The 18728-nt window shown below is 39.8% G+C and overlaps 1 protein-coding gene across 1 annotated transcript; it reads right to left on the bottom strand.

Annotated features, from left to right (window-relative positions):
• Nucleotides 1–1967: 1967 nt before the first annotated feature.
• Nucleotides 1968–17694, bottom strand: LOC306960429 (guanine nucleotide-binding protein subunit alpha-14-like). The gene is made up of 7 exons (XM_079552860.1): nucleotides 17529–17694; nucleotides 6701–6885; nucleotides 6486–6634; nucleotides 6286–6414; nucleotides 4873–5002; nucleotides 3435–3588; nucleotides 1968–2167 (listed from the first exon to the last, which is right to left on the bottom strand). The coding sequence occupies exons 1-7, from the start codon at nucleotides 17647–17649 to the stop codon at nucleotides 1977–1979; spliced, it is 1059 nt and encodes a 352-aa protein (XP_079408986.1). The 5' UTR covers nucleotides 17650–17694; the 3' UTR covers nucleotides 1968–1976.
• Nucleotides 17695–18728: the final 1034 nt, after the last annotated feature.

The following is an 18728-nucleotide window of genomic DNA, read 5'->3' as shown; positions in this document are numbered from 1 at the left end:
GTCACTACAGGAACTACATGTGGAAAAACCCGAGGCCAGAGGTGGGAGTTGAAGTCACTCTCGAGTCAAGTCCAAGGCTGTGTTTTAAGGCAGGGGGGCCCGGGAGGTAAACTAAACTAAAAATCTGAAACAAGAGCTGCTTTTCCTGCCATCTGAAAGATAAATATAAAATAATGTTATTATTTTTGAGAGTTGTTTTGTCAGTGGTTCCCCTGTAATGCCCCAGCCCCTGGATACTCAGCTTCGCCCCTGCTCAAAGTAAAGCTGTCACTGCACTGCAAAAAGTAAATATCAAGCATTGGCTTAAATGACTTGAATTGAGGAAATGCATCCTGTTTTTGTCGGTTTTCACTCATTTAGACACTTTTCCTGATCGGACCAAGTTTACTTTGCTTGTTTGAGGACATTTCACACCAGTTCTAGGGTAAATCTCGCTTGAAATAAGAAAGTAAAATTGCCAATGTGATAAGACAAATTTTCTTACCCCATTGGCAAAGAAAATGACCTGAAATAAGGACGAAATGTATTGAAACGAGTCAGAAACATCTCAGAGCAAGTGAAATAATCAAGGACAAATGCCCAAGAACTTCTTAACTAGTCAAAACAACTAAAATTTGGATTATTATGCTCAAATCGAGATGTTTATACTGATCTAGTTCATTACTTTTAGCAGTGCGGGCTCTGTGTGGCAAAAATCCGGCCCCCAGGACAGAACCTCTGGCCCCTAAGATTTTGAGAAATATTATTATGCAAATAAGAGATGAAATACCTGTTAAAGTACTCTATAAATGCAGTATTTTTTTTACCAGGGGACCCAAAAGGGGGTCGTGGAACCATTTTCAGTGGGCGTATTGGGAACCTTTATTTTTTTATATATATTTTCCATCTGAAACTGCAGGGAATCACACCAGAGTCTGTTCAAATTAAACTTATTGGCTTGTTTTGATCTCTTTAAAGCACATCTACTGCTTGTTCAATGAAAAATTGGTTGAAAATACTATATTTTATACGATATATGACAAATTACAGTTGTATTTTCATGTACATTTGTTTATCCTTTCATTATAGAGAGAGAGAAATCCAACAGACGTACAGTTTAAGTACAGATGTTGTTAAGGTGCTATATAAATAAATATTGATTGATTGATTATATGGGTATATGGGGGGCCCTGAAAAAACTTAAGCCCCGGGGCCCATTTTACTTAAATCCGGCCTTGAGTAGAGGGTAGAAAATACAACATTTTAACATTTTTAAACTCCGTCTAGTCCCTTTAACTCATTGACTGCCAGCCATTTTCAAATCAGAGCGCTCCCACTGCCAGAGAGTTTTCAGGATTTTGACAGTTTTTTCAAGACCCACAGAAAATTAAGTTCTAGGTCTACGTCAACAACAACAAAGATTAGACTCTCTTCTTTCATCTAAAAAAAAGAGTTTGTTTGCACCTCTTTCCATTCTTCAGTAATCGTCCGTAGAAAACAGGTGAAATCACCCAAAATGCTGTTTTCTGGCCAAAAAGCTGAGAAAAAGAAAGCAATGCTGCCACCTAGTGATTGAGTCACCAGGTGGCAGCACAACTAAGATTTTAACACCAGACATGATCAAGGCTTTGCTGCAGCTGCTCCCATTGAAAAACCTACTTTACGCCTATAGACGTCATTGGCAGTCAACGAGTTAAGTCTCAAACATTCAAGTCTAGGTCAAGTCTTTTTGGAGCTTTGGTCAAGTTAGTCTCAAGTCCTGAACGTCTCCCACCTCTGCCCGAGGCTACAGGAAAAAAACACTCAAAACCGCTTCAAACCATTCGCCCGGTCAGATTCACTACAGTAAAAGTATTACAAGTACTCCATGTGTTGCTAATAGACATAAATGTGCAGAGTGGGTTTGGATCTGAGTTTTTCTGAAATCCTCTGCTCTCCGTAAACCAGACTGTGTTTGAGCCTGGACCCCCGGCGGGACGGCGGCCCCGAACCCGAGCTTAGACCAGGTTGAACTCCTTGAGGTTGTGGCGGAGGATGGTGTCTTTGACGGCCACGAACACGAAGCGGATGTTCTCGGTGTCGGTGGCGCAGGTGAAGTGGTGATACAGAGTCTTCTCTTTGTCCGGGTTCTGGTCCTGGTACATCTTCAGGATGAACTCCTGAGCTGATTTGGTATCCTGCTCCGGACCTGCCCAGGGAAAGACACAGTCACTACAACTGGGAAAAACAAGTGGAAAAGTTGGGGGGAAGTGTTTTTTTTCCGCCCTTTTGTAGCAGAACACTATTGCCAGGTGAAGAAAAAAAAAGCAATAACATTTATGTTTCATGATGCTGTGTTTATCTGAGTGTTTTCCTCCAAAATACTTTCTCCTACAGGCTCATGTTTGCAATAGTGATGAAGGTCGGGCAGGGTTAGTGTGTTTAATCAGGCTCTTGTTCCTTTCATGGTCGACCTTCAGGACTGACACATTTATTTCTTTGCTCCTGTCTCAGAGTTTGTGTCTCTGCCTCACAGTAAGTGAGTAACACAGAGTTAGTTAAGTCAAAATCAGACATATTTAGTTTCTCTCTCCTGTGGCTTCACCAGAGAAGTCTGACATATCCAAGAATGGGTCGACCAAAAAACAACTTTACATCTTCATTATGACATTTTTTAGGAATTTTTGGTCCCCAAATTCCTGATTTTCCAGTATTTTTCTGTCATTTTATTAGACATGACACAGTTTAATATAAAAGAACACGACTCACATGTGCCAGGTATTGTCATGTGTTTTATCTCGGGTAAAAGTCACCGGCGTCATTGACGGTGTTATGAATTTGAGCGATAGTGTTCTAGGGTTAAAGGAAGTTTCTTGGCTGTTTCAGAAAACATACAATTATACACAAAGAAATTGTGTATAATTTTTGTGTATTTATTTTTTTTGCCCAACGTTTACCTCATTTTTCAGATTTTTTTTTTTTTTTCTTCATTTCACAATTTTTCACTACTTTTGTCACAATTTCTCCCATTTTTTCACAAATTATTCCAAACTTTTTGCATAATTTTTGCTATTTTTTTATTACTAATATTTTCCTCCCATTTTTTTATTTTTATGAGTAATAAAAAATGAGCAGAAATTATGTCAAAAATTGGAAATAATTGGGAGATTTGTGGAAAAATAATGAAATATGGTGGGGGGGAATTGGTTATAAAACATTAGGATAAATGGAGGGAAATGGGAAAATATTTATAGTGAAAATTAGCTAAAAATTAGGGGGGAAATTTGTCAAATCAAGAAAATCCAATAAAAAAAAGCATTGTTGAGGAAAAAATGGGATAAAATAATTAATTTGAGCTGAAATAACCAACTCACTTCCTTTTACCTGGACCAACAGCATCAGAACCTGGACCTAAAGTACGATCCTTCTCTTCCCTGGTATGGCTTCCAGAGCCCGGTCCGCCCGTGGCCACTGACCTGTGAACTCGGGGAAGTAGGTGGCGATGTGCGAGTACTTGATCTTCTCCTCCAGGACGTCGGTCTTGTTGAGGAAGAGGATGACGGACGACTTCTGGAACCAGGGGTAGTTGACGATGGTTTTGAACAGGGCCTTGCTCTCCTCCATGCGGTTCTGTCACACAGAGCAGTTAGTGTGTGTGTGTGTGTGTATGTGTATGTGTGTGTGTGCGTGTGCGACAAAAGGGCAGAAAAAAACACTTTCCATGTTTTTCTTTTTTTTTCACCCATTTTAATTTTTTCCCTCTACATTTCTCCCAATTTTTCCTTTTTTCTTTTTTTTTTTTACATGTTTTCCCCATTTTTCACAACATTTTAATTTTTCTAACCAATTTATCCACTTGTTTTTCCTTATTATTTTTTTTCCACTTTTTGCTCAATTTCTTCATATTTTTTTCCAAAATGTTCTGTTTTGTTCCCTTTTTTCACATTGCCCCCAAAATCTTCAATCCCCCAAATGGTCCCAAATTTACCCCCAAATTGTTCCACTTGTTTTCAATTTTTTCCCCATTATTGCCCCAAATTTTCCCATTTTTCTCCCAATTTGTTATTTTTTCCTCCAAATTTTTGACTTTTTTCTTTTTTTAATTTACAAAATGTTGTTTTTCCCAATTTTTCCACTTTGTTCACTTTTTTTCCAACTTGTTATATCACTTTATTTTTAAATATTGATGACCAACATCTAAGATCTTATGTTTCGGTTCAGTACCAAGTTTCAATACTTTTATTTTTCCGATACCTGTAGAACGTAAACCTTTTTTTCGACAGCAGACTAATTTTTCCAATTTTTTTTTTACATGTTTTTCCCCATTTTTCACAACATTTACATTTTTTCTACCCAATTTCTCCATTTGTTTTTCCTTAAATTTTCCCCCCACTTTTTGCTTATTTTTTTCATATTTTCCTCCCAAAATCTTCAACCCCCCACCAAATTTACCCCCAATTTTTTCCACTTGTTTTCTCTTTTTTCCCAATTTTTCCCCCCCATTATTGCCCCAAATGTTCCCATTTTTCTCCCAATTTATCATTTTTTTCTCCCAATTTTTCCATCTAAGATCTTATATTTCTTTTCAGTTCCAACTTTCGATACTTTCCGATGCCAGTAGAACCTAAACCTTTTTTTTTCGATAGCAGACTGGTATCGTTTACCGGCCCTCAGCCCAAGTGCGTGTGTGTGTTCTTATACTTACGACATTGTGAGGACCAGTTTGAGTTTTTAACCAACAGAGTGAGGACATTTTGGGTGGTCCTCACTTGTTTGAAGGACTGTTTGAGGGTCAAGATGTGGTTTTAGTACAAGACTGTGTGTGTGTGTGTGTGTGTGTGTGTGTGTGTGTGTGTGTGTGTGTGTGTGTGTGTGTGTGTGTGTGTGTGTGTGTGTGTGTGTACAGGAGCTCACCTCATTGTCACACTCTGCCAGCACCTGGTCGTACTCGCTCAGAGCCACCAGGAAGATGATGGAGGTGACGTTCTCAAAGCAGTGGATCCACTTCCTCCTCTCCGACCTCTGACCCCCCACGTCCACCATCCTGTCCCCATCACACACATGTCTGTACTCAGGGCTGGATTTACTATGTTTATGCCTTTGTGGGGACTTCCATTCTCACTCCACACCTCCCTAACGCCACGGTGAGTTTTAATATTTCATTTCCTAAATCTGCAGTTATGCGTAAGACCTGAGGTGGCAGTAGTGAGCATGAAATGACCAACTTCATCCTTTAACCCCTTAACGCCCACCTGAACCGAGCACATTTTCTCCAGTTTGGCTTTACCCCAGTCCAAAAACTTCTGGATAAAAGCTGTGAAAATAGCAACAAAAGTGAGACGAAAACAATGATGGAAATGTGACAAAAAGTGAGAAAACATTGACACAAAAGTGACGAAAAATTGATGAAAAAGTGGCAAAAAATATCACAAGAAATTTTCAAAAATATGACAAAAATGTGATACAAATTTGACAAAAAAATGACAAAAATTTGATTTAAAAAAATTGATGAAAAAATGTGACAAAAATGACCAAAAAATGACAAAAAATTGATACAAAATTGACGAAAAAATGACAAAAAAATGACAAAAAAGTTACAAAAATGAGTTGAATACTCAACAAAATATCTGATGACAATGATGTCTATAGAGGTGAATTAGGCTTTTCAATGGGAACAGCTGCAGCAAAGCCTTGAGCATGTCTTAGTTGTGCTGCCTAATGCTGCCACCTAGTGAGTCAGTAAAATAACTACAAGTTATTTTGTTGGGCAGCATTGCTCTTTAATTTTCTCAGCTTTTTGGTCAGAAAACATCATTTTTGTGTCACATTTTGTCACATTTTTGTCCATTTTTCGTAATTTTTTTGTAATTTTTTGGGGCATTTTTTTAACACATTTTTCTCATTTTTTATCACATTTTTTAATCAAATTTTTGTCATTTTTTGTCATATTTTTGTCAATTTTTCATAATTTTTTTGTCAATTTCTTGTGACATTTTTGCCACTTTTTCATCAATTTTTCGTAATTTTTTGGTCATTTTTTTAGCACATTTTTGTCACATTTTTTTTCATCCATTTTTCATCACTTTTTTGTCAATGTTTTCTCACTTTTTTGTCACATTTCCATCATTGTTTTCGTCTCAGTTTTGTTGCTATTTTCACAGCTTTTTTCCAGAAGCTTTGGGACTGGGGTAAAGCCAAACTGGAGAAAATGTGCTCGGTTCAGGTGGGAGTTAAGGGGTTAAAGTGGTGAGAGCTGTGAGGCGTTTCTATTGCCCTGTCTCCACTGTATGAACAGATGTGTACAGCTGTGTACAGATGTGCGCTCACCTGAAGATGACGTTCTCCATGTCGAAGGGGTACTCGATGATCCCCGTGGTGGGCACCCGGACCCTCAGGATGTCCTGGAGATCGGGTAGATAGGAGGCCTGCGAGATCCGCTCCAGGTCGCTCAGGTAACTGCACGGACAAAATACTCGAGTACGTGAGAAAAGTACCGCGTGGAGTACCGCAGCGGACCGTGCACTCACTATTTGGTGGAGTCCGACAGCTGGTACTCCCTGCGGCGGTCGTAGCACTGCTGGATCCCGTCGTCGTCCCACACGCTCTGGATGTCGGCGGCGTGGGTCAGCTCCTCCACTTTGTCCACCTCCACCTCCAGCAGACCGCCCGCCTTACCCTGAGGGAGAGAGCGATGCATCATGGGACGTAAACTTCTTCTTCTTCTTCAGCGAGTGGGCGGTACCTGGTTCTGGGCGTCGGCGAAGGTGATGCCCAGCGCCTCCATGGCTCTGATCATGGCCTGCATGGACGTGTAGATGTTCTGGAAGACCAGCTTGGCGTAGCTCCTCTTGTCCTCCTCGGTGTAGCCGCCTCCGTGGATGATGCGCATCTGTTTGATGAAGGTGCTCTTCCCGCTCTCGCCGGTGCCTGCACAGTCGCCAGGAGGGTTCAGTCAGTCTTTAGTGCTGCTCTAAACTGGTTCAAGTCCTGTCCGCTGTGAACCTGTGGAGTCCCCCAAGGGTCAATCTTGGGACCCCTATTATTCAACTCATGCTTCCATTGGGTCAGCTAATAAACAGCAACAATGTGACGTACCTCACGTTGTTGCTGTGTTGTGTCACCTTTTTTAGTTTTTTTTTTTTGGTCACATTTTTGTAGAATTTTTGTTTAATTTTTGTTTAATTTTTGTTTAATTTTTGTCATTTTTTGTTGAATTTTTGTCACATTTTTGTAGAATTTTTGTCACATTTTTGTAGAATTTTTACATTTTTTGTCACTTTTTTGTCACTTTTTCGTCAAATTATTCGCATTTTTTTGTCAAATTCTTTTCACTTTTTCGTCCATTTTTTCTAAATTTTTCAGCAAATTTTTGTCCATTTTTGTCATTTTTTGTACATTTTTTGTCACTTTTTTGTCAATTTTTTGTCACTTTTTTTCACATTTTCATCCTTGTTTTCGTCTCAGTTTTGTTGCTATTTTCACACCTTTTTTCCAGAAGCTTTTGGACTGGGGTAAAGCTGGAGAAAATGTGCTCGGTTCAGGTGGGAGTGAAGGGGTTAAATCCATAAAGGGTTTAGGCTCCATCTCCAAGACGCTATCGTTCCATATCAGCCAACCAGAGACTCCACTCTCAAAACTCCGGGACTAGTGATTCCTCGAGTCTCCAAAATCCCTGTAGGAGGCAGAGCCTTTAGCTCCGAGCTCCGGTTTTATGGAATAAACTCCCAGCCCACGTTAAAGAAGCAGACACAGTCCCTACATTTAAGACGAGGCTCAAAACGTAAACGAGAATGAGCTCATGATCAGGTCAGTTTGGTAAAGCTCTGACCCACAGCCTGAAGTAAAGCTGCCTCAGAAGGAACACTGCTGTGGGAAGGACGGTCCACTGAGCGCTGAGACTTTGTCTTATCATGATACAATATTTAATTTATCTGTAGTCTGTTCATCACTATTCACATGGTGTCTCCTGTCCCCCCCCCCCCCCCCCCCCCCCCCCCCCCCCCCCCCTCGGGAGTGCCCGTCTCGATCGAATGGAGGAACACGGGTGAACGGAGGAACCTGCACTCTGGAATCTGAGGACTGGACGGTCTGTGATCTAGGCCCGTCTGCTGAGGGATCCTTCGGCCCTGGGTCTCTATAGCCTGTCCGTCCATGGGAGTGGATCTCTCCTTCTGTGGTTCTCCCCAAGGTTTCTCTTTTCCCCTGCCGGGTTTTTGAGTTTGTCCTTGCTGTGCTGGAGAGTCTAAGGCAGTGTTAATTTCGTCGACTAAAATATTTAGTCTTAATTTTAGTCAAAGTGATATTTTTGTGACTAAAATTGGACTAAAACTAAATCAAAAGTTTTTCATGAGACTAAAACTATGACTAAAATGTCAGGATATTTTAGTCGACTAAAATAAGACTAAATAAAAATGAAAAGGAGAGACTAAAATCATCCAAACTTCTATTGACCGTCTGAAAGAGCCTCAGATCATGTTCTCTGTCAAAGGATCAGCTCTGAGCTTTGTTCATGTGGAGCAGCTCCATGAAGTCGAGGAACAAGATTAAATATGATTATAATGAATATTATAAATGTAAGTCGACTAAAACTAAACTAAAATTGATAGTTTTTTTTGACTAAATCTTGACTAAAATTGAATTACATTTTAGTCAAAAGACTAAGACTAAAACTAAAATAAAATATGTATGTCAAAATCTGGTCTGGTCTAAGGACGGGGGACGCCCGCGCCGCTCGCCGCCTCCTGCTGCCCACGCTTAATGGACATTATATTTGCCTGGATTCACCTGAACTTTAAACTCATATTTATTGCTCTGTTTTATTGCCTTAAAGGGGGGGTATTATGCAAAATCGACTTTTTTAAGCTCTACATCATGTTATTCTGTCATTCCCTCATTAAAAACATGCCTGAAGTGTTGCCTTGGCACATTCACATATTTTTGAGTAATCTGTAAAAACTCTGATGGCGGCCATTTTAGGGATAGGTTTGCCTGAGTCCTCCTAGGAACGCCCCCACCTCCTGGAGACGCCTCCGAGCTTTCGTCACCAGCCGAGTAACCAACCACTGCTCCTCAGCAGAACCCCCTCCCCACTGATGCCACAGACAGCGTGTGGAGGGGGCGTGTCGGAAAGGGTCAGAGGTTCTTAAAGAGACGGAGGCCTATTTCAAGACATTCACTACAGCCATTTTGAGAGAGACATTTTATACAAGGCAGTTATTCTAATTTACTGCATTTACAGACCAACAGGAGGTTTGGTTATCATTGTAGTGTGATATAGACTGGTGCTATGTGATTGAAAAAAGCATAACACCCCCTCTTTAATGTTTGGTGCAGCTGTGAGGCGACTTCTGTTGTGATATCGGGCTTTACAAAACCATTAAACTTAAACTTTCTCCAACTAAGTTCAGACAAAACGGAGATCATTGTTTTTGTCCCACAGTCTCTCTCTCTAAAACCAAAAAATCAGGTTCAAAATCTTGGAGTAATCATGGACTCAGACCTGAACTTAAACAGCCACATCGAAGCAATAACATCAGCAGCTTTTTACCATCTGAACGGCTCACTATAGAAGGCTCACAACAACAACATGCCTGTATGTCAGGACTCAGAACAAAAACATGTGACTAAGATAAGGTTGGTGTGGACTTTTTGTCAGGCTACAGCTTTATTTAACCAGCAGCGAGTGCGGAAAGAGGAATAAAAACGAGCCACTCCTTCTCATCGTGGGTGTGGCCCGGTCACTGTCCCCGGGCCACAGTGATGTCAGCCTCATGGAGACAGTATCACAGGCAAACACACATTTGTTTAACAAATGCTCGGGCCTCACGCGGTCCCTGTGGTGCACCAGCTGCTCTGTCACCTGGCCACAGCTCAGCCGCCGGGCGACCGTAATGTACAGTCCTCAGCGTGAGTCACTGAGCCCCCAGGAGAGACTGGATAAGAAGTGTCTGCAGTAGCATCAGATCACAGTTCATACAGTGTGTCAAAAGCACAGGCCTCCCTTTAACTTTTAGTGCAGCCTTCAGACGTTTCCTGATGATTTCTGAATGATCACATGTTAGAGTCTACCTGTGTGTGTTTCTAATGTCAGCTCAAACACAGCTGCTCTGTGATGGTCTCAGAGGTCTGTGAGGAGACTATTGTGGAGCAGAAGCATCATGAAGTCCAAGAACACACCAGACAGGTCCGGGATAAAGGTACTGAGAAGTATTAGCTGGGTTAGGTTATAAAAAAGATTTATAAAAAGATTTCCACACTGCAAAAAGTAATTGACAAGATCAGTATAAACATCTCAATTTGAGCATAATAGTAACATTTTTAGTTGTTTTGACTAGTTAAGAAGTTCTTGGGCATTTGTCCTAGATTATTTCACTCGTTCTGAGATGTTTCTGACTCGTTTCGATACGTTTCGTCCTTATTTCAGGTCATTTTCTTTGTGCCAATGGGGTAAAAAAGTTGATCTTATCTCATTGGCAGTTTTACTTTCTTATTTCAAGCGAGATTTACCCTAGAACTGGTCTGAAATGTCCTCAAAACAAGCAAAGTAAACTTGGTCCGATCAGGAAAAATGTCAAAATTACAAAAAAAACACTCCAAACAAGATATATTTCCGCAATCCAAGTCATTTAAGGCAATGCTTGATATTTACTTTTTGTAGTGTGGGGGAAACTGGACACAGAACAACTCAGTCGTACAAGGCACAAATCTGGCCTTTTGGCTGAGCGGCATTTTTAAAAGAAAACCATAAGACAGTTGTTCTGTGTCCAGTTTCCCCCACCTGAGCCCTTGCTCTCTGCAGTTCATCCAGGGTCATCAGAGGCTTCTTGGTAACAGCTGTGGTCAGTTGAGGAGGACGGTCGGGTCTTGTTAGGTTTGCGGTGATGTCATAATCTTTTGGATTACCCTGGATGAACTGCAGAGAGCCAGGGCTTGGGTGGGGGAAACTGGACACAGAACAACTATCTTATGGTTTTCTTTTAAAAATGCCACTCAGCCATAAAGGCCAGATTTGTGCAGTGTACGACTGATAGTTGTTCTGTGTCCAGTTTCCCCCACCTGAGCTGTGTCTCTCTGCAGTTCATCCAGGGTCATCAGAGGCTTCTTGGTGACAGCTGTGGTCAGTGCTGTCCTTGTTCGGTCAGTAAGTTTAGGAGGACGGCCGGGTCTTGGTAGGTTTGCTGCGATGCCAAACTCTTCCCATTCCTGGATGGTGGATTTAACTGTACTTTGAGAGATGTTCTATAACCTAACCCAGCTTTATACTTCTCAGTAACTTGATCCCGGACCTGTCTGGTGTGTTCTTGGACTTCATGATGCTTCTGCTCCACAATAGTCTCTTCACAGACCTCTGAGACCATCACAGAGCAGCTGTATTTGAACTGACATTAGATTACACACATTAGACTCTATTCAGTCATAGGTCAACATGTGATCATTCAGAAATCATCAGGCAGCTTCTGAAGGCATAGGTTTCACTAAAAGTTAAACTGGGGCCCTTGATCACACCACTGTATGATTAAGCAGCTTGTCTTGTTCTTCCTCCACATCGCGCCCGAGCACCGACTCTGCTCCCGTGATTTGCATGCACTTCCTTGTCCTGAACTCTCCAGTGGAACAAGCAAAGCTCAGGCAAATCCAGCACATTTGAATGCACCTTCTTTACAAGTCAAGTTTCTCCAAGACGCAGAGATGACGAGCCCACGCCCAAAGTCAGGCAAATGAGTCTGGAGCTCACACGCCGGTGCAACACGGCTTTACGTGACCAGAGAGGGACACGCTTACCTCGCACACGCTTACCTCGCACACGCTTACCTCGCACACGCTTTATGCTCACTTTGATTTGACTAATGACACTTTCAGTATTCAGCTGACCCTCGTCCACGGTGCCACAGTCCATGTGTCATATACTTTTTATTCTTTTTGCTTTAACTTGTTGTTTTTTCTTTCATAGATTTCAGTCTTATCCAGAGGCATAAACACAGTCCATACTCCAGTGTGTGTAGTTAGGGTTAGGGTTAGCTAACTTAACTATCTTAACTCCCGCCTGAACCGAGCAGTGTTATATTTTATTTTAGTTTAGTTTTAGTTTTATTTTAGTTAGTTTTAGACTAAAATGTATTGTAATTTTAGTTGAGATTTAGTAAAAAAAAAAAAAAGTTTCAATTTTAGACTAAATTTAAGACAAATTTAGTGGACTTTGCATTGATAATATTCATTATAATCATGTTTAATCTTGTTCCTCTGCTTCATGTTTCTGCTCCACATGAACAAAGCTCAGAGCTGATCCTTTGGCAGTGGATTGAAATGATCTGAGGCTCTTTCAGACGCTCAATAGAAGTTTGGATGATTTCAGTCTCTCCTTTTCATTTTTATTTAGTCTTATTTTAGTCGACTAAAATATCTGGACATTTTAGTCATAGTTTTAGTCTCATGAGAAACTTTTAATTTAGTTTTAGTCCAATTTTAATCGTCAAAAATATCACTTTGACTAAAATTAAGACTAAGTATTTTAGTCGACGAAATTAACACTGGAACCGAGAGGATCTTTTTCCTCACGTCATCAGATTTTTTTTCACCATCCTTTTTTTGTTGGGTATTCAATTCATTTTTGTAACTTTTTTGTCTTTTTTTTGTTGTCATTTTTTGGTCCATTTTTGGTCAATTTTTTTTATCACATTCTTGTCAAATTTTTTATCACATTTTCTTCATTTTTTGTCATTTTTTTGTCACATTTTTGTCAATTTCTTGTGACATTTCCATCATTGTTTTCGTCTCAGTTCTGTCGCTATTTTCACAGCTTTTTTCCAGAAGCTTTAGGATTGGGGTAAAGCCAAACTGGAGGAAATGTGCTCGGTTCAGGCGGGAGTTAAGGGGTTAAAGGCACACTGTGTAACATTTTGGACCACACTGTTGACTGCAGTGGATAATCAAAGAATGGATTTGGATGAGGACCTGTTTAAATCTCATTTTCCACAGACTTTAGTCTCATCTCCGTGGAGACGAGCTGGAGACGCACCCACTCCTGGTGAAGTTACCGTCATGTCTTAGAGCTGAGCCGCTCAAGGCAAAGGCACATGTTTGTTTGTCATTTATGAGGTATTTATCAATTATGAAAATATGTGTCTTAAAGTAAATGCTTGTATTTCAACGTTATTTATTGGGTAACATTTTACACGGTGTAGCTTTAAGCAAGTTTTTGAAGTAATTATACTAAGATTGATCACAAACTAATCAGTTCTACTAGCATCAGTATCTTAAAGGGACTACACTGAGTTTAAAATATTAAAATGAAGTATTTTCCTCCCCCAACATCAGGGGTCGGCAAGTTTGCTCGGTGGAGGCCGGTTTTCTTAATCGTCAAAAGACAAAGGGCCGGACCCTCCAATGAAGCAACTTTCTACATATGCCAGTGTTGTACATCATATACACTGGGAAAATGTCCAATTTAAATGAGATAAATTACTTAAAATTTGCTTGAATAAAGGTTTTTTTTATGTTAAATTTGAGTAAATTTGAGATCAGATAAAAACACTAATGACAATCGAACAAATAATCCCACTGGAAATCAGACAAATTAACTTAAAAAACATTTCTTTTTCACTTGAAATGATACAAAATAATCTGAATTAAGTTCCATTGGCCAGAATAGGTTTTATCTGCTCTAAGGCCAGACCAAATCCACTCAAATTTTAGATTTAATCTCTTAATTCAAGTAGATTTAAGTCATTTCTTCCTTTAGGTGATCATTCTTTCAGGATTATGGCCTAAAAGGCTGCTCTGCTAAGACATTTTAAGGAATTGACAGTATTTTTCATATTTCTAGAGTACTTTAACAGGCATTCGATCTCTCACTTGGGTCATAATATTTCTCAAAATCATCTCGAGGGCCAGAGTTTGATGATGGAGGGCTGACGTTGCCTACCCCCTACATGTTCCAGCCATGTCTTAATGTGTAGAATGAGCTCAGACCTGTTCACCACAACTGCCTCTAAAATCCTGCACTTCGGGTCTGAAGTGCCGTCATGAACGAGCTGAATATAGAAGCTGCAGTTACACATCAGACCTGAGGTGGAGGTAGTGAGTATAAAATGGTGAACTTGCATCTAGCCCCTTTAGAGGAGTAAAAAAAAAAAGGACTATTCCACACTGTGATTAAATCTATAATTGAAACCATGTGAGGAGTTTGTATGTTCTCCCCGTGTGCGTAGGTTTCCTCCAGGTACTCCGGTTTCCCCCACCACTAAAACATGTACAACAGGTGAATCCTCCAGCCAGGTGATTTGACGGACGGGTCAAATGCAGAGGACACACATCGTTGTACAGTTGCTATAATGACAAATAAAGCAACTTAACCTTAGATACTTTTTGACTTTTACTTGAATAATTGACTCTGTGCATAACTTCAGATCATAACAACCCCGTGACTTCCTGTTTCGATCCAGCACGCCAAAATAAAAGCACCATCTTATTCATGAGCTCAACTTTCTTTCTGCCTAACTATTAACAAACAAAACTCTTAAACGGTGTATTTAATTATATTGTTGTAAAGTTGCAAGTACCTGCTGAACTAAAAAACAGTGGAATAATGAGTTAGCGATGTGGCTAACGAAATGTAGCTTACCCCCATCAGCATGGAGTGAATGAACCCCCTCCCTTTCATGTGTGACTTGTGTCGTATAAAAAGCGCGATACAAATAAGATTCTCTTCCCTGATCAATGAGACGAGCTGCACTTTTATTTTGGTGTGAACGAGCGAGTAAAAATAATCCTCAAGACAGAGCGAGTCAAAACAAGACTTAGAAATGCACATAACTGAAAGTATTTTATCTACACTCTTGCATCTTACTGTAATTTATTAATTTTATGTTGATGTTTTTATTGATTGTATTTGTTTTTCTTAGATTTTATGCTGCTTTAACCTCTTCACTCCCGCTTGAACCGAGAGGATCTTTTTCCTCACGTCATCAGATTTTTTTTTCCATCATTTTTTTGTTGGGTATTCAACTCATTTTTGTAACTTTTTAATCATTTTTTTGTCACTTTTTTGTCATTTGTTTGTCAATTTTTTAATCAAATTTTTGACATTTTTTTGTCATTTTTTGTCAAATTTATATCACATTTTTGTCATTTTTTGTCACATTTCTGTCATTTTTTCGTCAATTTTTTATCAGTTTTTTGTCAAATTTTTGTCATTTTTTCGTCACATTTTTTCGTCATTTTTTGTCAATTTCTTTGTCAGATTTTTGTCACATTTTTGTCACATTTCTGTAATTTTTTCGTAATTTTTTCATCAATTTTTTGTCCATTTCTTGTGACATTTTTGCCACTTTTCGTCACTTTATTGTCGATGTTTTCTCACTTTTTTGTCACATTTCCATCATTGTTTTCGTCTCAGTTTTGTCGCTTTTTTCACACCTTTTTCCAGAAGCTTTTGGACTGAGGTGAAGCCAAACTGGAGAAAATGTGCTCGGTTCAGGTGGGAGTTAAGGGGTTAACTGTGAAGCACTTTGAATTGCCTTGTGTATGAATTGTGCTCTACAAATAACCTTGCCTTGCCTATTTTGTCGTACTGGATCGAAACAGGAAGTCACTTTTTGGCCGGCGTTGTTCTGATCTGAAGTCAATTGAATCAGAGTCATATTACTTTGTTCTTTGCTGTTCCCAATGCGACACAAATAAGGAGTTTAGTGCCTCTCCCTGAGCGGTCCGGGGTGTCCCACAGGGTTCTACAATGGGACCCATGTGTTTCTGTAACAGCGCACAGTGGATTTGCATGACGTTTGCATTAGATGAAGCAGGAGCCGCGTCCAGCTTTACAAATAACAAGACGTTTTCCTGAAAGTGTATAAAGTCCTGGGCTTCAGGACGTTTCACAACCTTCAGGGCGATGCTGTTTCACGGGAATGGAGGAAGTAGAGTTGATATTGTTACTGTGCACTTTCTGGGCATGGAATGAACCTAAACATTCAAACATATTGTATAACACACTACATACATACGTGTTTCTACTGTATACTATAGGCCAGGGGTAGGCAAGTTCTCTTAGGGGAGGGACGATTTTCTTTATTGTAAATAGACCGAGGGCCGGAGGCGCTCATTGTTATGGTTGTTATTATTATTATTAGCCCAAAGTGAAGCATAACACTGGAAAAATGACCGTCCTAAATGAGATAAATGACTTAGAATTTGATGAATTCAAGCCATTTTATGTTGAATTTGAGTCGGTTTGAACTAATCCAAGACACAAATGCCAATGGAACACGAATAAAACCCACTTGAAATCAGACAAATAATTGTTTTTCCCTTGAAATGACACAAACTTATCTGAATTAAGAGAATAACTACTGCTAGAGGTTTTATCTCATCCAAGACCAGACCAAATCTACTCAAACCTTAGATTTAATCTGTTAATTCAAGTAGATTTATGTCATTTCTTCCTTAAAACGATTACTCTTATTCCAGTACACTTCCTTCAAATGCCAGTGTGCATAATATCTGACCTAATCGGGTGTATTGACAGTATTTCTACCTTTTTTTCTCCCATTTAACTGTAATAATGTTAAAAGTACTCTCTGATTTGTGTAATAATGTTTCTCAAAATCATCTTGAGGGCCAGAGGTTCTGTGCTGAAGGGCCGGATTTGGCCCTCGGGCCTGACGTTGCCTACCCCTGCTCTAGGCCTTCAAAGGGTTTGATTTGGTCAGCAGGAACTGAGATTTTTTTTAAAGGAATGTTGAGTTTAGGGAAAACTGGAGGTCAGGAGGTTCCAAGAACAAACGATAAATCTGTGATGAATGAGCTCATGTCTGATCTTCTTGCAAAATCTAATTGATGAAACATCCACATTGACTGGGCTGTTTTGTTCTAGTGCGATAACGCTGCACTCGCCCTCTAACCGTGAGGCTGACAGTTCATGAACATCCATTAACCTCTTAACTCCCACCTGAACGGGTCCCATTTTCTCCAGTTTGGCTTTACCCGAATCAAAAAGCTTCTTGGGGAAAAAAGCACCAAAACAGCCACAAAAAATGAGAAGAAAACAAGGATGTAAATGCAACAAACGTGACAAAAATTCAACAAAAATGTGACAAAAATTCAACAAAAAATCAAAAAAAAAAAACAAAAAAAAAATGACAAAAATTCAACAAAAAAATGACAAAAATTCAACCAAAAATCAACAAAAAAATCAACAAAAAAATGACGAAAATGTGACAAAAATTCAACAAAAATCAACAAAAATTAATCAAAAAATGACAAAAAATCAACAAAAATGTGACATAAAAGAAAAAAAAAGAAAGAAAAAAAACTTAAAAAGGTGACACAACATAGCAACAACGCAAGGAAAAAGGTCAGTTTTGTGGGTCTTAGCTTTCAAATGAGGCCTATATAATGCATTTGTTTTAGGCGGGGGGTAAGAGGTTAAAATCAGTCCAATTACTTCACTGTGTTCCCTCACCTGTGAATCATTTATGATGCACAAACATGAAGAGAATGTCATAAGCACTTATAGTTTTCCTGTTTGTTTTATCTGAACCCTCTATGATAATAATAATGAGTAAAGTGACGCTCACCCAGCAGCAGCAGCTTGAGTTCCCGCCGAGAGTCTTTCTTGTCTTTCCTCAGCTGTCTCTCGATCTCTTCGCTGATTCTCTGGTTCTCCCGGTCCTCCGCCGAGGTGCAGCAGCCCGCCATCCCTCAGCCTCTCCAAACCTTCTGCCCTCTGGAGAAAATAAACTTACCACGGCAGGACAGACCTTTTAATCAAACTCAGACTCCAACTTCAGAAAACGCCAGGACAAGACATCGTTGTTTTCCGCTGAGATCCTCTGTCCGGCTTCAGTTTGTCAAGAATAACTTTGAAGGTAAAAACAAAAACAGGAGCAGAGAGCAGAGAGCAGTGTTGTCCGTGGATCAGGCGTGGGCTGAGTGATGGAGGGAGAGAGAGAGCACCTGCTGAAGCTTTAGCAGCGGCTCAGGAGGGCGTGGCCTCAGGGCACACGTCATACAGGTAGAACACGCAAATAAAAACAGCCTCATCAGCAGAGGAGGGAGACTCGAGTCAAATGACCCGACTCCAGTCTGACTGGGGACTTGAGACTTACCAAAGCTCCACAAAGACTTGACTAAAAGACAGAGTGAAATAGTGCTCAAGACAGAACGAGTCAAAACAAGACTTGAAAATGCATAGAACTGAAAGTATTTTATCTTCACTCTTGCCTCTTACTGTAATTGATTAATTTTATGCTTTTATTGATTGTATTTGTTTTTCTTATATTTTATGCTGCTTTAACTGTGAAGCACTACACAAAGTAAATATCAAGCGTTGGCTTAAATAACTTGAATTGAGGAAATGTATCTTGTTTTGAGTGGTTTTCACTCATTTAGACACTTTTCCTGATCGGACTAAGTTTGCTTTGCTTGTTTGAGGACATTTCAGACCAGTTCTAGGGTAAATCTCGCTTGAAATAAGAAAGTAAAATTGCCAATGAGACAAGACCAATTTTCTTTCCCCATTGGCAAAGAAAATGACCTGAAATAAGAACGAAACGTATCGAAACGAGTCAGAAACATCTTAGAACGAGTGAAATAATCTAGGACAAACGCCCAAGAACATCTTAACTCGTCAAACAACTAAAAATTTTATTATTGTGCTCAAATTGAGATGTTTATACTGAGCTAGTTAAATACTTTTTGCAGTGAAGCACTTTGAATTGCCTTGTGTATGAATTGTGTTCTACAAATAGACTTGCCTTGCCTTGACTGAGGACTTG

The sequence above is a fragment of the Gobius niger genome (assembly GCF_951799975.1).
Source record: "Gobius niger genome assembly, chromosome: 1".
Classification (NCBI taxonomy): Eukaryota; Metazoa; Chordata; class Actinopteri; order Gobiiformes; family Gobiidae; genus Gobius; species Gobius niger.
Note: the sequence above shows the minus strand (reverse complement) of the source record. Positions and strands in the feature narration are given on the sequence as shown.